Raw genomic sequence first — 13,312 nt, 5'->3', positions numbered from 1 at the left:
TGTTAGACGGTCTATTTTAACAAGTGAATTCACAGAAATACTTTTTTAATAGCAAACTAAGAAACTAATAATAACTTTTTAACGCATAATATTTCGTATGAACTATATAAAAACGCACAAAACGAAATTTTCTAATTACATAAAACCTAAAATTTTTAATATCGTTAAGTACATAAATGCCTGTAAGTACTAATTAAAAAAACAATTAAACATAAAACATTCAGTAACAGTTCAATTGTAAACTTTACTATTGCGTTTTATTTTATTCATTTTTCTGAATTGAATTCTATGTATTTCAGAAACAAAAATAAATTGACAATGTATTACAGAGATTTAAACAAAGTAACAGGGAAGAAAAATAAAAAAGTGCACCTAACAATATTAAAAAAAAAAATTTAAACATTCACATCTAGATAAAGAGCACACTTACTATTTAAATTATGTGGTAAAATCCAAGGGAATGTTCACTATTTTCACAAACCAGAAACCCGTTTCACAAAACTTTTCATAAACTTCGATCGGTATCAAAAGTTGTACATCTACACGGAATCTTACCGAATTTACCAATGTTTGAATCGAAATTGCAAGGCGGTAACTCAATAATAATTCAAGAGTGGGGCCCACGTAGTCGCGTCTCGCGTTTGTCGCGTCGACTCGGTTGAAGACGCCAACAGACGCATACGCAACTTATTGTAGAGACGCTTTTTTTCCGTATGGTTGTAAAAACTATCCTTTAATATTCATCAATTGAAAGCTTAGTAAACATATTAGAAGTACCATTTACCATTTTAATGAATTAATGGTTACATACCTATGTATAATCACATTAAAATTGGTTTCACCAATTTTCTTTGTCATTCATACCTAAAACCATTTTAGTGACGAGCCACAAATCGATGTACTAAAGCAGGTCAACCTGTTCAACGTTATTTACCACAAGAAAACAACCCGCTAAGGTCAATTACGACAGGATATACAAATTATATCTATTCATTGTGTTATAATCCCGCAAGTGATAAAAAGATCATCGATAGTTATACTTAATTCTAGTTACTCGGGCTTTTAAAACTTCACAACTCAAAATTTACAGATACTTTTTACTGCCATAAAACGACTTGAATTAAATTAAACTTAAAGAAATATTTTTTTTCTATTTCTTATAATGAAGAATGGCTATTTTATATCTTTTAATCGCTTGTACTTCAAAATAATTACTTATTTAATACGATGTAGCAATAATATTATCTCTTCTTTACCTTCAAAGTCTATATTCATAATAATAGAAAGTTTTATTTTACATATGATTCATATTATACGTAATTCACGTTGTAAATGTATAACATTTAAGTTACGCTAATGATAAAGCACAAAACAAAAAGTTTAAAATACTCAAAACAATTTAATCAAGTAATTTAATTTCATTGTATTTTATGGTAGGTATGGTCTTATACAATTTGTTTAAAACGCAAATTCACGAAATGTTTACAACCTATTAAAAATGAATAGAAAAAGTAAAATTCGCGCCATTTCCTTTCAAAAACGTAAAGAGAAACGCGTTACATATTTTGTTATTACGAAATCGTTACGTAGCACTCATCCAAGTGAAAATTAATGCACATGTAAGAATGAATTTAATAATTAGTCTAACTAAGGTCTGTTAAGTTTATACTCAATTTATTGTTAGCAAAATAAATCGTTGCGACACCGTGTGCTACTTCGAACTAGATCTTGCGCTAAATACCTTCTTGTTACACATAAATTTATCGAGCGACACCACAGCAGAGCTTTAATACGTAATATAAGGATAACGACAATTCAAAATTAATAAATCAACTTATTTTCAAAATTGTCTCACATCTAATATTTAGTTATTTTGACTCTATAATTTAAAATCTGCTTTATCTTTGATTGATTTTCTTAACAACTGGATATGGAAGAACGGAATAAATTTCGTTGGAAAATTGAACAGCATCATAACGCTACCTCTTATGAAACGCAGGTATCAAATAATCATCATACCATCTTTTTCCTTCTTCCGTCATCGCAAAGTCTCTAAAGGTATTATAATGGCGAAGAAAAAAATAATGAAAACACTGGAATGGGCAGGCGGTAAATGAACCAGACAACAGCGAATACTAGCAATAACTTATTATTACTTATATTTAAGATTTTTTCCTTTATTACACCAAACGTTAACATATTTTTTTACGTTTCCCAGAAAAAGAAATAAGAATAGTTTAAATTGAAATATTCGAAGAATGTACTCAATTTACCAACTAATTGGTTAAATTAATTGTATAAAGATACTGATAGAATGTCTTGTCCTTGTTCGTAGAACAGTGTAAACGGATTGCTACATCTATCGGCAGTTACTAAAATTGTGACCATTTATATTTGTGTGAACCCGCCTTTAGAACATGCTAACGAACTTCAGAGAAGTATAATTGTTGCAGTTTAGTCAACATGGTAATCAACAGATCAACCAACTGTCACCCAACTTGTCTATGCACCCAACACAGTAATTGATTGTAATCAACCACATGCCACGGTGAATCATGCTTGTTTAAAAACAGATTTTTCTAAACATTGGTGCTTTAATTGTGTAAAAAATACCATTATCCTTAAAGTAGCTCACTGCATAACATGAAGCATGTATGTTCGTTTTATACATCCTTATACTTTTTTAAGAATCTGACGAACGACACTTGCCGCGCTTTATAACCTTTTTTTCGTATTTGTTAGTTACAATTATAAAACCAGCAGTAAAACTTTTATTGTTTTAGGCATAAATAATTGACTATTTGCGATAACGATTCATTGTTAGTATTATTTAATCAATATTTAAGAGAAAAAGTACCTCTTAACCTTAAAGAAGCATGAACATAAACATGGATTCTTTGAGATTTAGATATGAAGAACATTTTAATACCTTTGAATCGTTTATGGTAAGTGTATTAGTATAACATTGAAGAGTGTTTCTATAGCATTTTTTATGAATAATTAGAGCTTGTCAGAAGATGATTCTCAGAGTGCTGAAGACGTCTTGGTAAAGTACACAGAAAATAATATTTGGGATTGGGAAAAAGAAGAAGAGTAAGTAACATATTCAACTTAAGATATTGTTATTCAATTAAATGTTAATTTTAGAATAAATGGGGATGTTGCTGTTATACCTACCTCAAGTTTTAGAGAAAGTGCAGTAGAAAGTAATTCACCTCCAGTTAAAGAAGATTATCAAAAAATTATGAATGACTGGCAACAGTTAATCAATTTTGAGGTACTGCTTCACATTTGTTTGAACAATATACTGATAATAATACATTAACAAATTCTTAAATATTTTCCCAGAACGAAGATATAAAAAGTTTATCTATGGATATTGATATGACTTCAAATGATCAGTTTAACCTATCGGAACCATTTAGTTTGAAATCATCAGGTTCTTCATTATTTGATTTGACTGACCTTACAGAAAATGCTATCGAAGAACAAAGTAAAGTACAACATGGAGGTAAAAAACCTGACACACAGTGTTATGAGGTTGACAAAGTAAAAGAGGAAGTAGATTCTGAGAGTGAAAATATTGATGTTGAAGGGGATTTTCAAGTTGATATAGATAGCATCATTGATATTAAGCCTTCCATCATACGAACACAGGATGCTAGTAGTCTTTTAGAACTATTTGAAGCTAAAATAGATCAAGTTGTGGTTGAAGGAAACATAAAAAAAGAAGATACCTCTGATCATATATCTACTTCACAAACAAACCTTAAAATTTTTAATACACCGAATAAGTTACCTGTGGAAATAAACAGTGTTAAAAATATCAAGATAGAAGCTAACATTGAAAATACTCCCACAGAATTAGAGAAGAATGGTTTGCTATTATATTCATAACTTTTATATTTTCTATTTTATTTATTGCAGGACAACAATTCCAAGATGCAGAAAAACCACCAACAGAAAATGTACATGCACATACAAAATCATTAAAGGAAATTAAAAAAAGTACCGATGTATTACCCACAGAACTTATTAATAAGATAAAAGCTGCAAACAAGCGAAGATCTATTGCTGTCTTAGATGTATTACCAAACACTAAACGTGTGAAAGCAAAAAAAAATGAAGAAAACAATACCACTCAGAAAGAGAAGAAAAATGTCGAAAAATCTGTAAATAAAAAAGATAATACAAATATTTCAATTGAAAACAAGGACAGTAGTAGTATTGTTACACAATGGATTCACCTGGATCATGATTATTGTGGCTCTAAATCAATTCACAATAAAGTAAGTATCTTTTTATTAATTTAGAAGTAAACTGTATGTGTTTCTTTATTTTTTGTTGTTTAATAAAATACAATGAACTTATGAATATAAACATTTTAAAGTGCCAGAAGAAAGATTCCGGTTTTGAATCTGCTGAAGAAGATGAGCAACGCAGTATTTTGAAAAATCAACCAACCGTCAAAAGAGCAGATGGAAAATTAATGATATCTCTCTTAAAGGTTAATACAATCAAAAACATTACAAATAAATCAACAGAGAAAAAGCGAAAATTAAACTTAGAAGAATACAAAAAACGAAGAGAAGGTCTACTGAAATCATATGAAAACTCCCAAAACAGCTCCCCTTTAAGTAGTGGGCAGTGCTCTCCCGCAATAGAAGATGAAAATGTTCGCAGGCTCAAACACCAAGAAAAACTGTTACAAATGGCAGCAGAACTACTCAAATCTTCTCCAAAATCAAAGAAACTAGAAAATAGTAATTTGCCAACAACAACTGATGTTAACACAAAGGTTCTGACACCAGCTGTAATCTCACAAAATCAGACTGAAAAATGTGATAAAGTGAAAAGTCAAAATAAAGAAAAAATGAAAGACTCAGATTGCAATAAAATGGTTACTGAAGAAAATATTAATAATGATGAAAAATTAAAACAAGTAATTCCTGAGCTTGTTATACCAAAGGAACTTATAACAAAAACTATTGTCAGTATTGGAGTTAATACTGATTTCATAAAAGTAAAAAGTTTTAATATTACACTATAAACTATGAACTTAATATATTAAATTGTTTTTTATTTGAAAGTAAAACATTTCTTTGAGTTCAGATACTTAATTGCATTTTTTTTAGATTCCACTTAGAAAAAATAAACATATAAGCGTGTCTCCAATTAAACAATTGGAAGAAATAAAACCAATTCTCGAAAATGCAAATGGAAAAATCAGTTCCAACTCTTTGATCTCCTCAGTAATAGAAAACATCCAGAATAAAGTTAAGACTAAAACTGTGGTTTCTGAAGAACAAACATCTAAAAACGAAATCGTTCATGGTGAAGACAGAACAATAATATACCGACCAAAAAAGAGAGATGTTGTAAAAACCCGCACCCTTGGAATACAGACTGACTTTTCCGAAGATTGGATGGATGTAAAGTTCGAGAATTCTCCTACAAATACTAGTGAAAAAGATTCAAAAAACAAGAGGCGTGAAAGGGACGAAAAAGAAAAAAATCAAGAACAAAGCACCAGTCGTTCTTCCAGAAGCAGTTCGCTTGATTCTAGATATAGTAACACATCTACATCAACCTCTAGGTAAGAATTTTTTTTTTATGTCTAATATTGTAATGGTTACTCGTACTAATCAGTAGGTTTTGTAATTTAATAAAAATGTAATGAATGCAATTTTAGATCTCGATCTATATCACCTCAAAGAATACCAGTAAGAAAAAGACAAAAAAGCATCAGCAAAGAACATCTACGTGCCGTGGAAGAACGCCGAATAGTCTATGTCGGTGGAATAAGCTCAAGAACAAGTCGCGAAGACCTACGTCGTCGTTTTCAAAAGTTCGGTCCTATCACGAACATTAGTATTCATTTTCGGGATTATGGGTTAGTTATTAATATTTTACGTATTAATACAATACTGTGACATTTGTCTGTTGTCCAATTTAGCGATAATTATGGTTTTGTCACATTTATGTACAATGTAGACGCTTATGAAGCCGTCGAGCATGGAAATGATGACCCCACATTACCGCAATACGATTTAAGCTTTGGGGGTCGACGCATATTCTGCAGGACTCGATATTCAGACTTGGGTGAGTTTTAAGTAGATTTATATATTTTATATTACTAATTGCTTTAAACGTAAAGTGCAAAAACGGAATTTTTACAAAAACATGCCTACGGAACATATATTACAATTAATAATTGTTAATCAAAAGTTCATTAAATAATGAGAAATTTTGTAAATGCAATTTTTATTAAATAGAAATTTAAAACTTTCAGATGATATTCGTGAAGAAATAGGTTACGCACCTGTGCGTAAAAGTGAAGAATCATTTGACAATTTACTTCGGGAAATGCAAGCCAAATTATGCAAACGAAAGACAACGACATGACACTACCTCTTCTGCTTATTTTTATAACTTTGTTTAAAAAATGAGTTCAAGTCTAAACCTGCCACGTAATCTGATCTGTTANAATCGACGGTCTATTTTAACAAGTGAATTCACAGAAATACTTTTTTAATAGCAAACTAAGAAACTAATAATAACTTTTTAACGCATAATATTTCGTATGAACTATATAAAAACGCACAAAACGAAATTTTCTAATTACATAAAACCTAAAATTTTTAATATCGTTAAGTACATAAATGCCTGTAAGTACTAATTAAAAAAACAATTAATAAGCAAATTGATAAATAAAGGCTTCCATTATTATTGTTCTAGCAATCAATATTTGCAGAATTTACTAGTCAGTGTTAGTTAAATTATTAAGATGTCTAGGTCGCTAATAATGAAACTTTTTTTACCTTTTGACTTACTTTTGTATATTTATTATGTTCATTTAAATCTGAAGTGTAATTCATTTCATTAAAAATGTATTGTTGTCCATTTCTTATTCATTAACTTCATTTCAAAACATTTGAGAAATACAAGAAAACCAGACAATATTTGCTGAACTGGGTGACTTAAATAGCATAAATATAATTCATAAAACCAACAATTCATGTAGCAAAATCCTTGGGAGCTGTATTAACTTTAAGGAAATCGTCCACAGTCCGTTGTTCGTGTTTATGTGTTGCTTGATGTACCTTCATATTGTTCAAACGATTATAACCGATGTCGCAAACGCTACAAACATAGGGTGTCTCCCCAGTGTGTGTTCGTAAATGAACGGTTAAATTTGTATTCAAAGCAAAAGTTTTACCGCAACAAGTACAGCTATACGGTTTTTCCCCGCTGTGTACTCTCAAATGGTATTTTAAGTGATGGTGTTGTTTAAATGATTTTGAGCATATTTTACAAGTATAAGGCTTTTGAGAGGTATGTACTAGCATGTGTGTCTTCAGGGCACCTATTAAAATCAATATTTTTAAAATTAGACAATCCATATGTGTACTTATAAATAAAAATTAACTTTGTTATTGAATAATGATACTTTTTTAATAATTTTCTTACTTGAAAACGTAAATGTCTTATTGCATTCTTTACACACATATAATTTTTCTCCTTTGTGGACTTTACTATGGGATATTAAATTGTTTTTTGTATAAAATTTCTTTCCACAGTCACTGCATAACAGTGTCTTTTCTCCATGTCTCAACATATGCATTCTCAATGTTCCTTTACTTGCATAAAGTCTACTACAAGTTGGACATCTATTTTCTTCGTGAAAACTATCGCTCGGATTATTATCTCCTCCATTGAGGTGCTTTTGTCTTTCCAGAAGGTGCACCTTTAAATGAGCTTTATGACGAGACGAACGTATAAATCTTTTTCCACAATAACTGCATACATAGGGAGCATCTCCAGTGTGAGTTCTTTTATGCTCTACAAGTGTTATTGCTTGAATAAAACCTATAATGTAACAAGTAACAAAGTAAAATATTAAATAAATAAAATGTTGTGCACCTTTTCCACAAATATCACATATAAAAGGCTTTTCCCCTGTGTGTCCCATCATATGCCTGTTTAAGTTCCATACCATTGAAAATCTTTTAAAACACTTTTTACATTGATATGGTTTTTCTTTTGTGTGAATTCTCATATGTTGCTTCAGTTTACTTTTAGTAAATGTTTTATTGCAAACAAGACATGTATGATTTTTCACATCTACATGTTTCATTTCTTTTTTATGAGTTTTTAAGCTATTACTATCTCCAAACTCCATAGTACAAACTTTACACGTTAATGATCTAGATTTAACCGACTTCTTAAAGTGAAGCTGAAACTAAATAAAAATTGCATTAATAGTGTTAAATTTAAATAATCAACAAAAAATGATTCTTATATTCATGCTAAAAGTTAGTTTTCAAAAGAGCCATAATACAGATATTTTACCAATAGTGGTAAAGGGGCACTATATAAGATAATAAATATTGTAAAGTTTAAATATTTTTTTTACAATTAGATACACTTTTTTAATATTAAAAAATAACAGCATATTATAAATGAAGCATTATTTCACAACCAGAACAACCTTTTTAAATAATATGAAACAATTCATGTACCTCTGATAAATCAATAAGGGATTTTGATTCATTTGTAGAATATGAAAAATTATTATCTAATTTATTTGTTTTCCTCAATTGCGGTTCTATCAAAATTTCTTCTGAATCACCTGCTTTTGTTTCTTTGTCTAATTTTTCTTGTTTACTAATTTTTTCTGCTTCAAATTTGTTTAAACAATTTTCTAAAATTTTAGTTGTTGCATGAGATTTTTGCTTAAAAGCAAAAATTCTTATTAATTCTCCAAAACAGGAAGAACATATTTTATCAGGTAATTTATAGTTTTCTTCAACCTACAAAATTATTTATTTTGAAAAACGGAAAGGCATATATCTTGAATTAGCATACCTTCAAAGCTATACAATAAAATAATAGATCTGCAACTGGTTTTCGTTCATAATTTATAGCAAAAATTGGTTTTAAATCTTTCTGTTCTAAACATGTTCGACAACAATTTTCAGCAACTTCTCTCGTTAAGTTTCTATTTTTATTGTTCATATCGAAGAAAAAATATCCTGATTCCATTCAATATAAGGTAGTAGTAAAGCTAACTATTTGATACTTGTATTTTTTACAGTGGCATACTTCAAAGAATTCATGTAGAGCAACTGGATTTCTGAAAAGAAGATATAAACATTGCCTTCTCATAAATAACTACAACTGGAACAAGTTTAATTAAATTAAGTTTATAATTAATTTAAAAAAGAGTTAGTATAGATTGCAATCGGTACAATTCACAATAGGTTATAGTCATAGATAATAGATATACAAAGGGTATAGTTGTGGTTGCTGTAGATGTGTTGTTTAAACTTAATTAAATAGAAATTTAAAACTTTCAGATGATATTCGTAACCAACTGTTTCAATATATAATACTTTAAACAGTTTAATTATGATATTTAAAGTCATTCTTTCATACCAGTTCTTAAAATTTTAAGAGAAAAATTTGTATTATTAATAAATTACAGCGAAACCAAGAACAAAACCGATTGACTGCCATATACACACAATCAAGCAAAAATAAACACTAACTTTAACAGCTGTCAGATTTTATAAATATTTTTCAATAAGCTAACAAAAAACGAATACAATGTATCACATCGTTCAATAATTTGCATTAAGACTAAGAAATTATTTATTAATTGGTTCAAGAAACATAACATGTGTTTTTTTAGATTTAATTTTGATTAATTTGAAATGAATAAATATGTGTTTAATATAAAAAATGGTAAGTCAGAAAAATTAAACTCGACTAGTACCATATTAGCCCCAACCTAAAGTTAATAAAATGTAACTAATGGTTGGTCCAGTCAATTTGTTTGGTAAAATCCACCAGTTACCCCTTGTGGGTCACAATAACCAACAGGCAAGGGTAAGTGCTAATTTTGATACTTTTTTAAACTTTGATCTTAATCACTTGCTCTTATTTGCAGAGCTCGCCTTTATTTTTCTTTATAATGAGATTAAATTTAAAAGTAGCGCTATTAGTTGCTTGCATTACCGTATTATTAGTTACATTGTCCATTTGGAATCATTGTGCTAACTATGCAGGTGTTAAAGAAGTTAACAAAAATCAAAGGTATCCTATTTATAATGAGATAAATGATGAAAACTCAGTGATACCTGAAGAGATTGATTGTAATATAAATAATGGGGATTACACCATAACATGTTTAAAAGAAGGTGAAGAGGTTTATGTACCTTTTTCTTTTATACATAAATATTTTGAAATATATGGAAAACTTAATACCTTTGATGGATTGGTAAGGTTTGAATGGACTCATAGTTATGGCAAAGTGTATCATCCTAAGCACAAGTATAACCCAAGAAGTGTTTTCATGCACTTTGAAAATTATAATGTAGAAGTTAGAGAGAGAGTTAAATGCATTAGTGCAATAGAAGGTGTACCACTTTCAACCCAATGGGAGAGTCAGGGTTACTTTTACCCAACCCAGATTGCTCAATTTGGACTATCACACTATAGCAAAAATATAACTGAACCTGAACCCAGGCAGCTTATAATTGAAGACAGTGACCAATATATTGGAAACTGGATTGTACCAGTTGGCTGTACTATTTCTAGATTACCAAAAGATAGTAATGTTATGGAATTTTCTACAGATAACATATACAATAAAGGAATTCAGTTAGAAATAGAACATGCTACTGACTTAATGCTTAGTGTAAATATTTTACTGTATGGAAACAGTAGTTTAACTGTGATTTTACAATTTAGAGAGAAGAAAGAGTATTTTAATCTTCATTATTTAAGCACTGATGTTACTATAACTGCACAGGTAAGAAGATAGCAAGAAAATTTTCTGTCAAGATTAGAATGGGTGATCTATCCTCATTTTTTATATAAATTATTATGCCTGGCTTTTGTTTATAATCAGAGTATTAGACCAAAAGTAGCACTAGTTTACAAAGGAATGTTTTATTTTTCAAACTTACTTTTTGTTATTGTTACTCTCCTACAGTATTTTTTTTGTATGCCCCAGTTAATTTTTATATTAATATTTATTCAATCATTTGTGATTAAAAATGATAACACAAATGAAACTTTCTTTTTTTACTTACAAACCAGTGCAACTTTTAGATTAATATTTTATGAATAAGGGAACTTTAATAATACTGATCAGATCATCCAAACTTATCTGAACCACTGAAAAATATAAATATAATTTGGTTGATAACATTGATAAAATATTTGAAATAAGAAAATTGATCTATTATAGAAGCGTATCAGAAAAACTATTACCTACAGTCATAAAACTGATTCAAAATTTTGTTCAATTGATTTGCAGGACAATAATATCTACCACGGTGTGGGTAGTGCTCCCGTTTGGCGTAGGTTGACCCGAGATTTATTTGTGGACCTGCAGAAAGGTCTCAGCTTTTTGGGTTATGATAAATCGCACTATAGAGTTTCCCGTTCTAAAGTTAAAATATCAAAGATAATCCTACGAGGACAGGGAACATTAGATAATTTGACCATATCTTCGTCAGAACATATCAATCATTTTTATGATGCAGCTAATTGGTTCGTGCGTCATCAAGACAAAGAGAGAGGTGGATGGCCCAATCCTGTCAGGCGAAGGATAGCTGCAGGATTCGAAGATTTAGAACCTGGGTGGTACTCAGCAATGGGCCAAGGACACGCTTTGTCAGTTCTTGCTAGGGCTTATTATCATTCAGGAGGTAATAAAGAATACCTGAATTCTGCCCTTTTGGGTTTGAAACCATTCAAAGTCTTAAGCTCTCAAGGTATGTAAAAAAATAACATTTTATCACCCCTTATCAAAACTGAACTTTTTTGAATTATTTTTGTAAATAAAAAGCATTAATTATAAATAAGTTTTGATATGGTCACATTTGTTTCTTAACTGGTACGTATTTTATAGTTTTTACTTCTGAATATATTTGTATAATAAGACATATTAATCCTAAGCAGTTTAATTTTTGTAATATTATACATACTATTAGCTCATTAGTTTATTTTATTGGTTTTTCAAGGTGGTGTCTTAGCCAAATTTATGGATGTCCATTCATGGTACGAAGAATATCCTACAACACCGCCGTCTTTCGTGCTCAACGGTTTTATTTATTCCTTATTAGGGCTCTACGATCTAATGACAATCGCACCTGCCGAAGCTAAAACAGCTGAAATCTTGTATCGCGAGGGCTTAAGTTCATTAAAACGTATGCTCATGATATATGATACTGGTAGCGGCACAACATATGACCTAAGGCATGTCACGCTTAAAATCGCACCGAATTTAGCTCGGTGGGATTACCATGCAACGCATGTTAACCAGTTACTGTTATTAAGTACGATTGACAATGATGGCGTGTTCAGCGACACTGCCCAGAGGTGGATAGAATATATGAGTGGTAAAAGGGCACCTCATAATTAACTATTTATTAACGACTTATGAACGAAAAACCTACTTCCTAAAACGTATCATCTAAGGCAGTTTTTTTTTTACAAAAGAAATCTTTTGGGCTATAAATTTTCATATCAGTTATTATTTATGTTTAGAAAGTTTGGTAATACTTTTAAAAATGCATCATACTTGTTACCTTTTTAATATATATGCATTTGAGTTTTTGAATATTTTAAAATTAGTTTTTATGAAAATTTTAAAACCACTTTTACAAACGGATTTATAAATGACGTTATCATTAGAGAAGGAACAATACTGTTTTTTAAGACTTGATAATTTATTATTCTACAATAAACGTTTGTAAGAAAAATATACAGTTTATACCACATTTCATAACATTATTGACTAAAAGGTCATCCATCTGTCATACGTTATTTAATACAGATCCTTTAAAATAAGTATATCTTTTTTGAATTAAAAAAATTGTGTAAATTAGAGCTGAAAGAAAATTCCTGAATTCAATAAACAATAAAAAAAGGAAGCAAAATTGTAGTAGATTTTTGATAGCTATTTTTTCAAAAACAAATTACATATACAATAAAATTAATATTCTTTTGTTTGTCAAAAATATTTTACTACGGACTTCTTAAAGTATTCTGTTTAGTATAGTAGTTATTTATTTAAATTATTTTATTAGAAATAAAACGTAAACGAATTCCTTATTGTATTCAGCACCTTTTATAAATATAAGAACATTAAAAGGACCAATATTTTATTTAGTAAAAATAGTTTTTTGATTTGATACTAATTGGAAACTAAAATTACTATTAGGAAAAAATTTTTTATAAAAGTTAGTATTTGTTTTACTGTAGAAGTGAGTTTATTTTTGTTTAAATGAATCAATTT

The 13,312-nt window shown here is 29.4% G+C and overlaps 4 protein-coding genes across 5 annotated transcripts in view; 2 read left to right on the top strand and 2 right to left on the bottom strand.

Moving 5' to 3' along the window:
* LOC108733566 (ABC transporter G family member 20) overlaps positions 1 to 625 on the bottom strand; it is a 22,417-nt gene extending 21,792 nt beyond the window's left edge. Inside the window, exon 1 of the mRNA XM_025980398.1 lies at positions 431 to 625. The gene's annotated coding sequence lies outside the window, so the exon portion shown is untranslated. The remainder of the gene's footprint in view (positions 1 to 430) is intronic.
* A 1,837-nt stretch (positions 626 to 2,462) lies between these two features.
* LOC108733565 (probable replication factor C subunit 1) lies at positions 2,463 to 6,485 on the top strand. The gene is made up of 11 exons (XM_018464753.2): positions 2,463 to 2,652; positions 2,784 to 2,945; positions 3,005 to 3,093; positions 3,148 to 3,277; positions 3,349 to 3,877; positions 3,928 to 4,289; positions 4,391 to 5,023; positions 5,136 to 5,596; positions 5,693 to 5,893; positions 5,957 to 6,102; positions 6,293 to 6,485. Exons 2-11 carry the CDS (start codon positions 2,877 to 2,879, stop codon positions 6,403 to 6,405), a joined length of 2,733 nt encoding a protein of 910 aa, XP_018320255.2. The 5' UTR covers positions 2,463 to 2,652; positions 2,784 to 2,876; the 3' UTR covers positions 6,406 to 6,485.
* Positions 6,486 to 6,679: 194 nt separating this feature from the next.
* LOC108733569 (zinc finger protein OZF-like) lies at positions 6,680 to 9,264 on the bottom strand. 2 transcript variants are annotated; one of them, XM_018464757.1, is made up of 5 exons: positions 8,869 to 9,264; positions 8,523 to 8,813; positions 7,924 to 8,242; positions 7,471 to 7,869; positions 6,680 to 7,366 (listed from the first exon to the last, which is right to left on the bottom strand). In XM_018464757.1, exons 1-5 carry the CDS (start codon positions 9,043 to 9,045, stop codon positions 7,017 to 7,019), a joined length of 1,536 nt encoding a protein of 511 aa, XP_018320259.1. In that variant the 5' UTR covers positions 9,046 to 9,264; the 3' UTR covers positions 6,680 to 7,016. The 2 variants fall into 2 exon arrangements, with proteins under 2 accessions (XP_018320259.1, XP_018320260.1); XM_018464758.1 differs by having other exon boundaries at positions 7,471 to 7,842.
* Positions 9,265 to 9,558: 294 nt separating this feature from the next.
* Positions 9,559 to 12,615, top strand: LOC108733612 (D-glucuronyl C5-epimerase B). The gene is made up of 4 exons (XM_018464850.2): positions 9,559 to 9,891; positions 9,953 to 10,816; positions 11,327 to 11,786; positions 12,036 to 12,615. The coding sequence occupies exons 1-4, from the start codon at positions 9,817 to 9,819 to the stop codon at positions 12,434 to 12,436; spliced, it is 1,800 nt and encodes a 599-aa protein (XP_018320352.1). The 5' UTR covers positions 9,559 to 9,816; the 3' UTR covers positions 12,437 to 12,615.
* Positions 12,616 to 13,312: the final 697 nt, after the last annotated feature.

Source organism: Agrilus planipennis, unplaced genomic scaffold, assembly GCF_000699045.2.
Source record: "Agrilus planipennis isolate EAB-ADULT unplaced genomic scaffold, Apla_2.0 scaffold41, whole genome shotgun sequence".
Lineage (NCBI taxonomy): Eukaryota > Metazoa > Arthropoda > Insecta > Coleoptera > Buprestidae > Agrilus > Agrilus planipennis.
The sequence above is the reverse complement of the archived record's forward strand: the minus strand, read 5'-3'. Positions and strand labels throughout refer to the sequence as shown.

Bases quoted from the DNA above. Each gene is read 5' to 3' on its own strand.
- LOC108733565 (XM_018464753.2), top strand. From the start codon at position 2,877: ATGAACATAAACATGGATTCTTTGAGATTTAGATATGAAGAACATTTT. The intron at 3,094-3,147 runs GTAAGTAACATA...TGTTAATTTTAG, and splicing joins GATTGGGAAAAAGAAGAAGA to AATAAATGGGGATGTTGCTG. The intron at 5,894-5,956 runs GTTAGTTATTAA...TGTCCAATTTAG, and splicing joins ATTCATTTTCGGGATTATGG to CGATAATTATGGTTTTGTCA.
- LOC108733569 (XM_018464757.1), bottom strand. From the start codon at position 9,045: ATGGAATCAGGATATTTTTTCTTCGATATGAACAATAAAAATAGAAAC. The intron at 8,243-8,522 runs GTACATGAATTG...ATTTTTATTTAG, and splicing joins CCCTTATTGATTTATCAGAG to TTTCAGCTTCACTTTAAGAA. The intron at 7,870-7,923 runs GTGCACAACATT...GTTACATTATAG, and splicing joins ATGTGATATTTGTGGAAAAG to GTTTTATTCAAGCAATAACA.
- LOC108733612 (XM_018464850.2), top strand. From the start codon at position 9,817: ATGGTTGGTCCAGTCAATTTGTTTGGTAAAATCCACCAGTTACCCCTT. The intron at 9,892-9,952 runs GTAAGTGCTAAT...TCTTATTTGCAG, and splicing joins ACAATAACCAACAGGCAAGG to AGCTCGCCTTTATTTTTCTT. The intron at 11,787-12,035 runs GTATGTAAAAAA...TGGTTTTTCAAG, and splicing joins CAAAGTCTTAAGCTCTCAAG to GTGGTGTCTTAGCCAAATTT.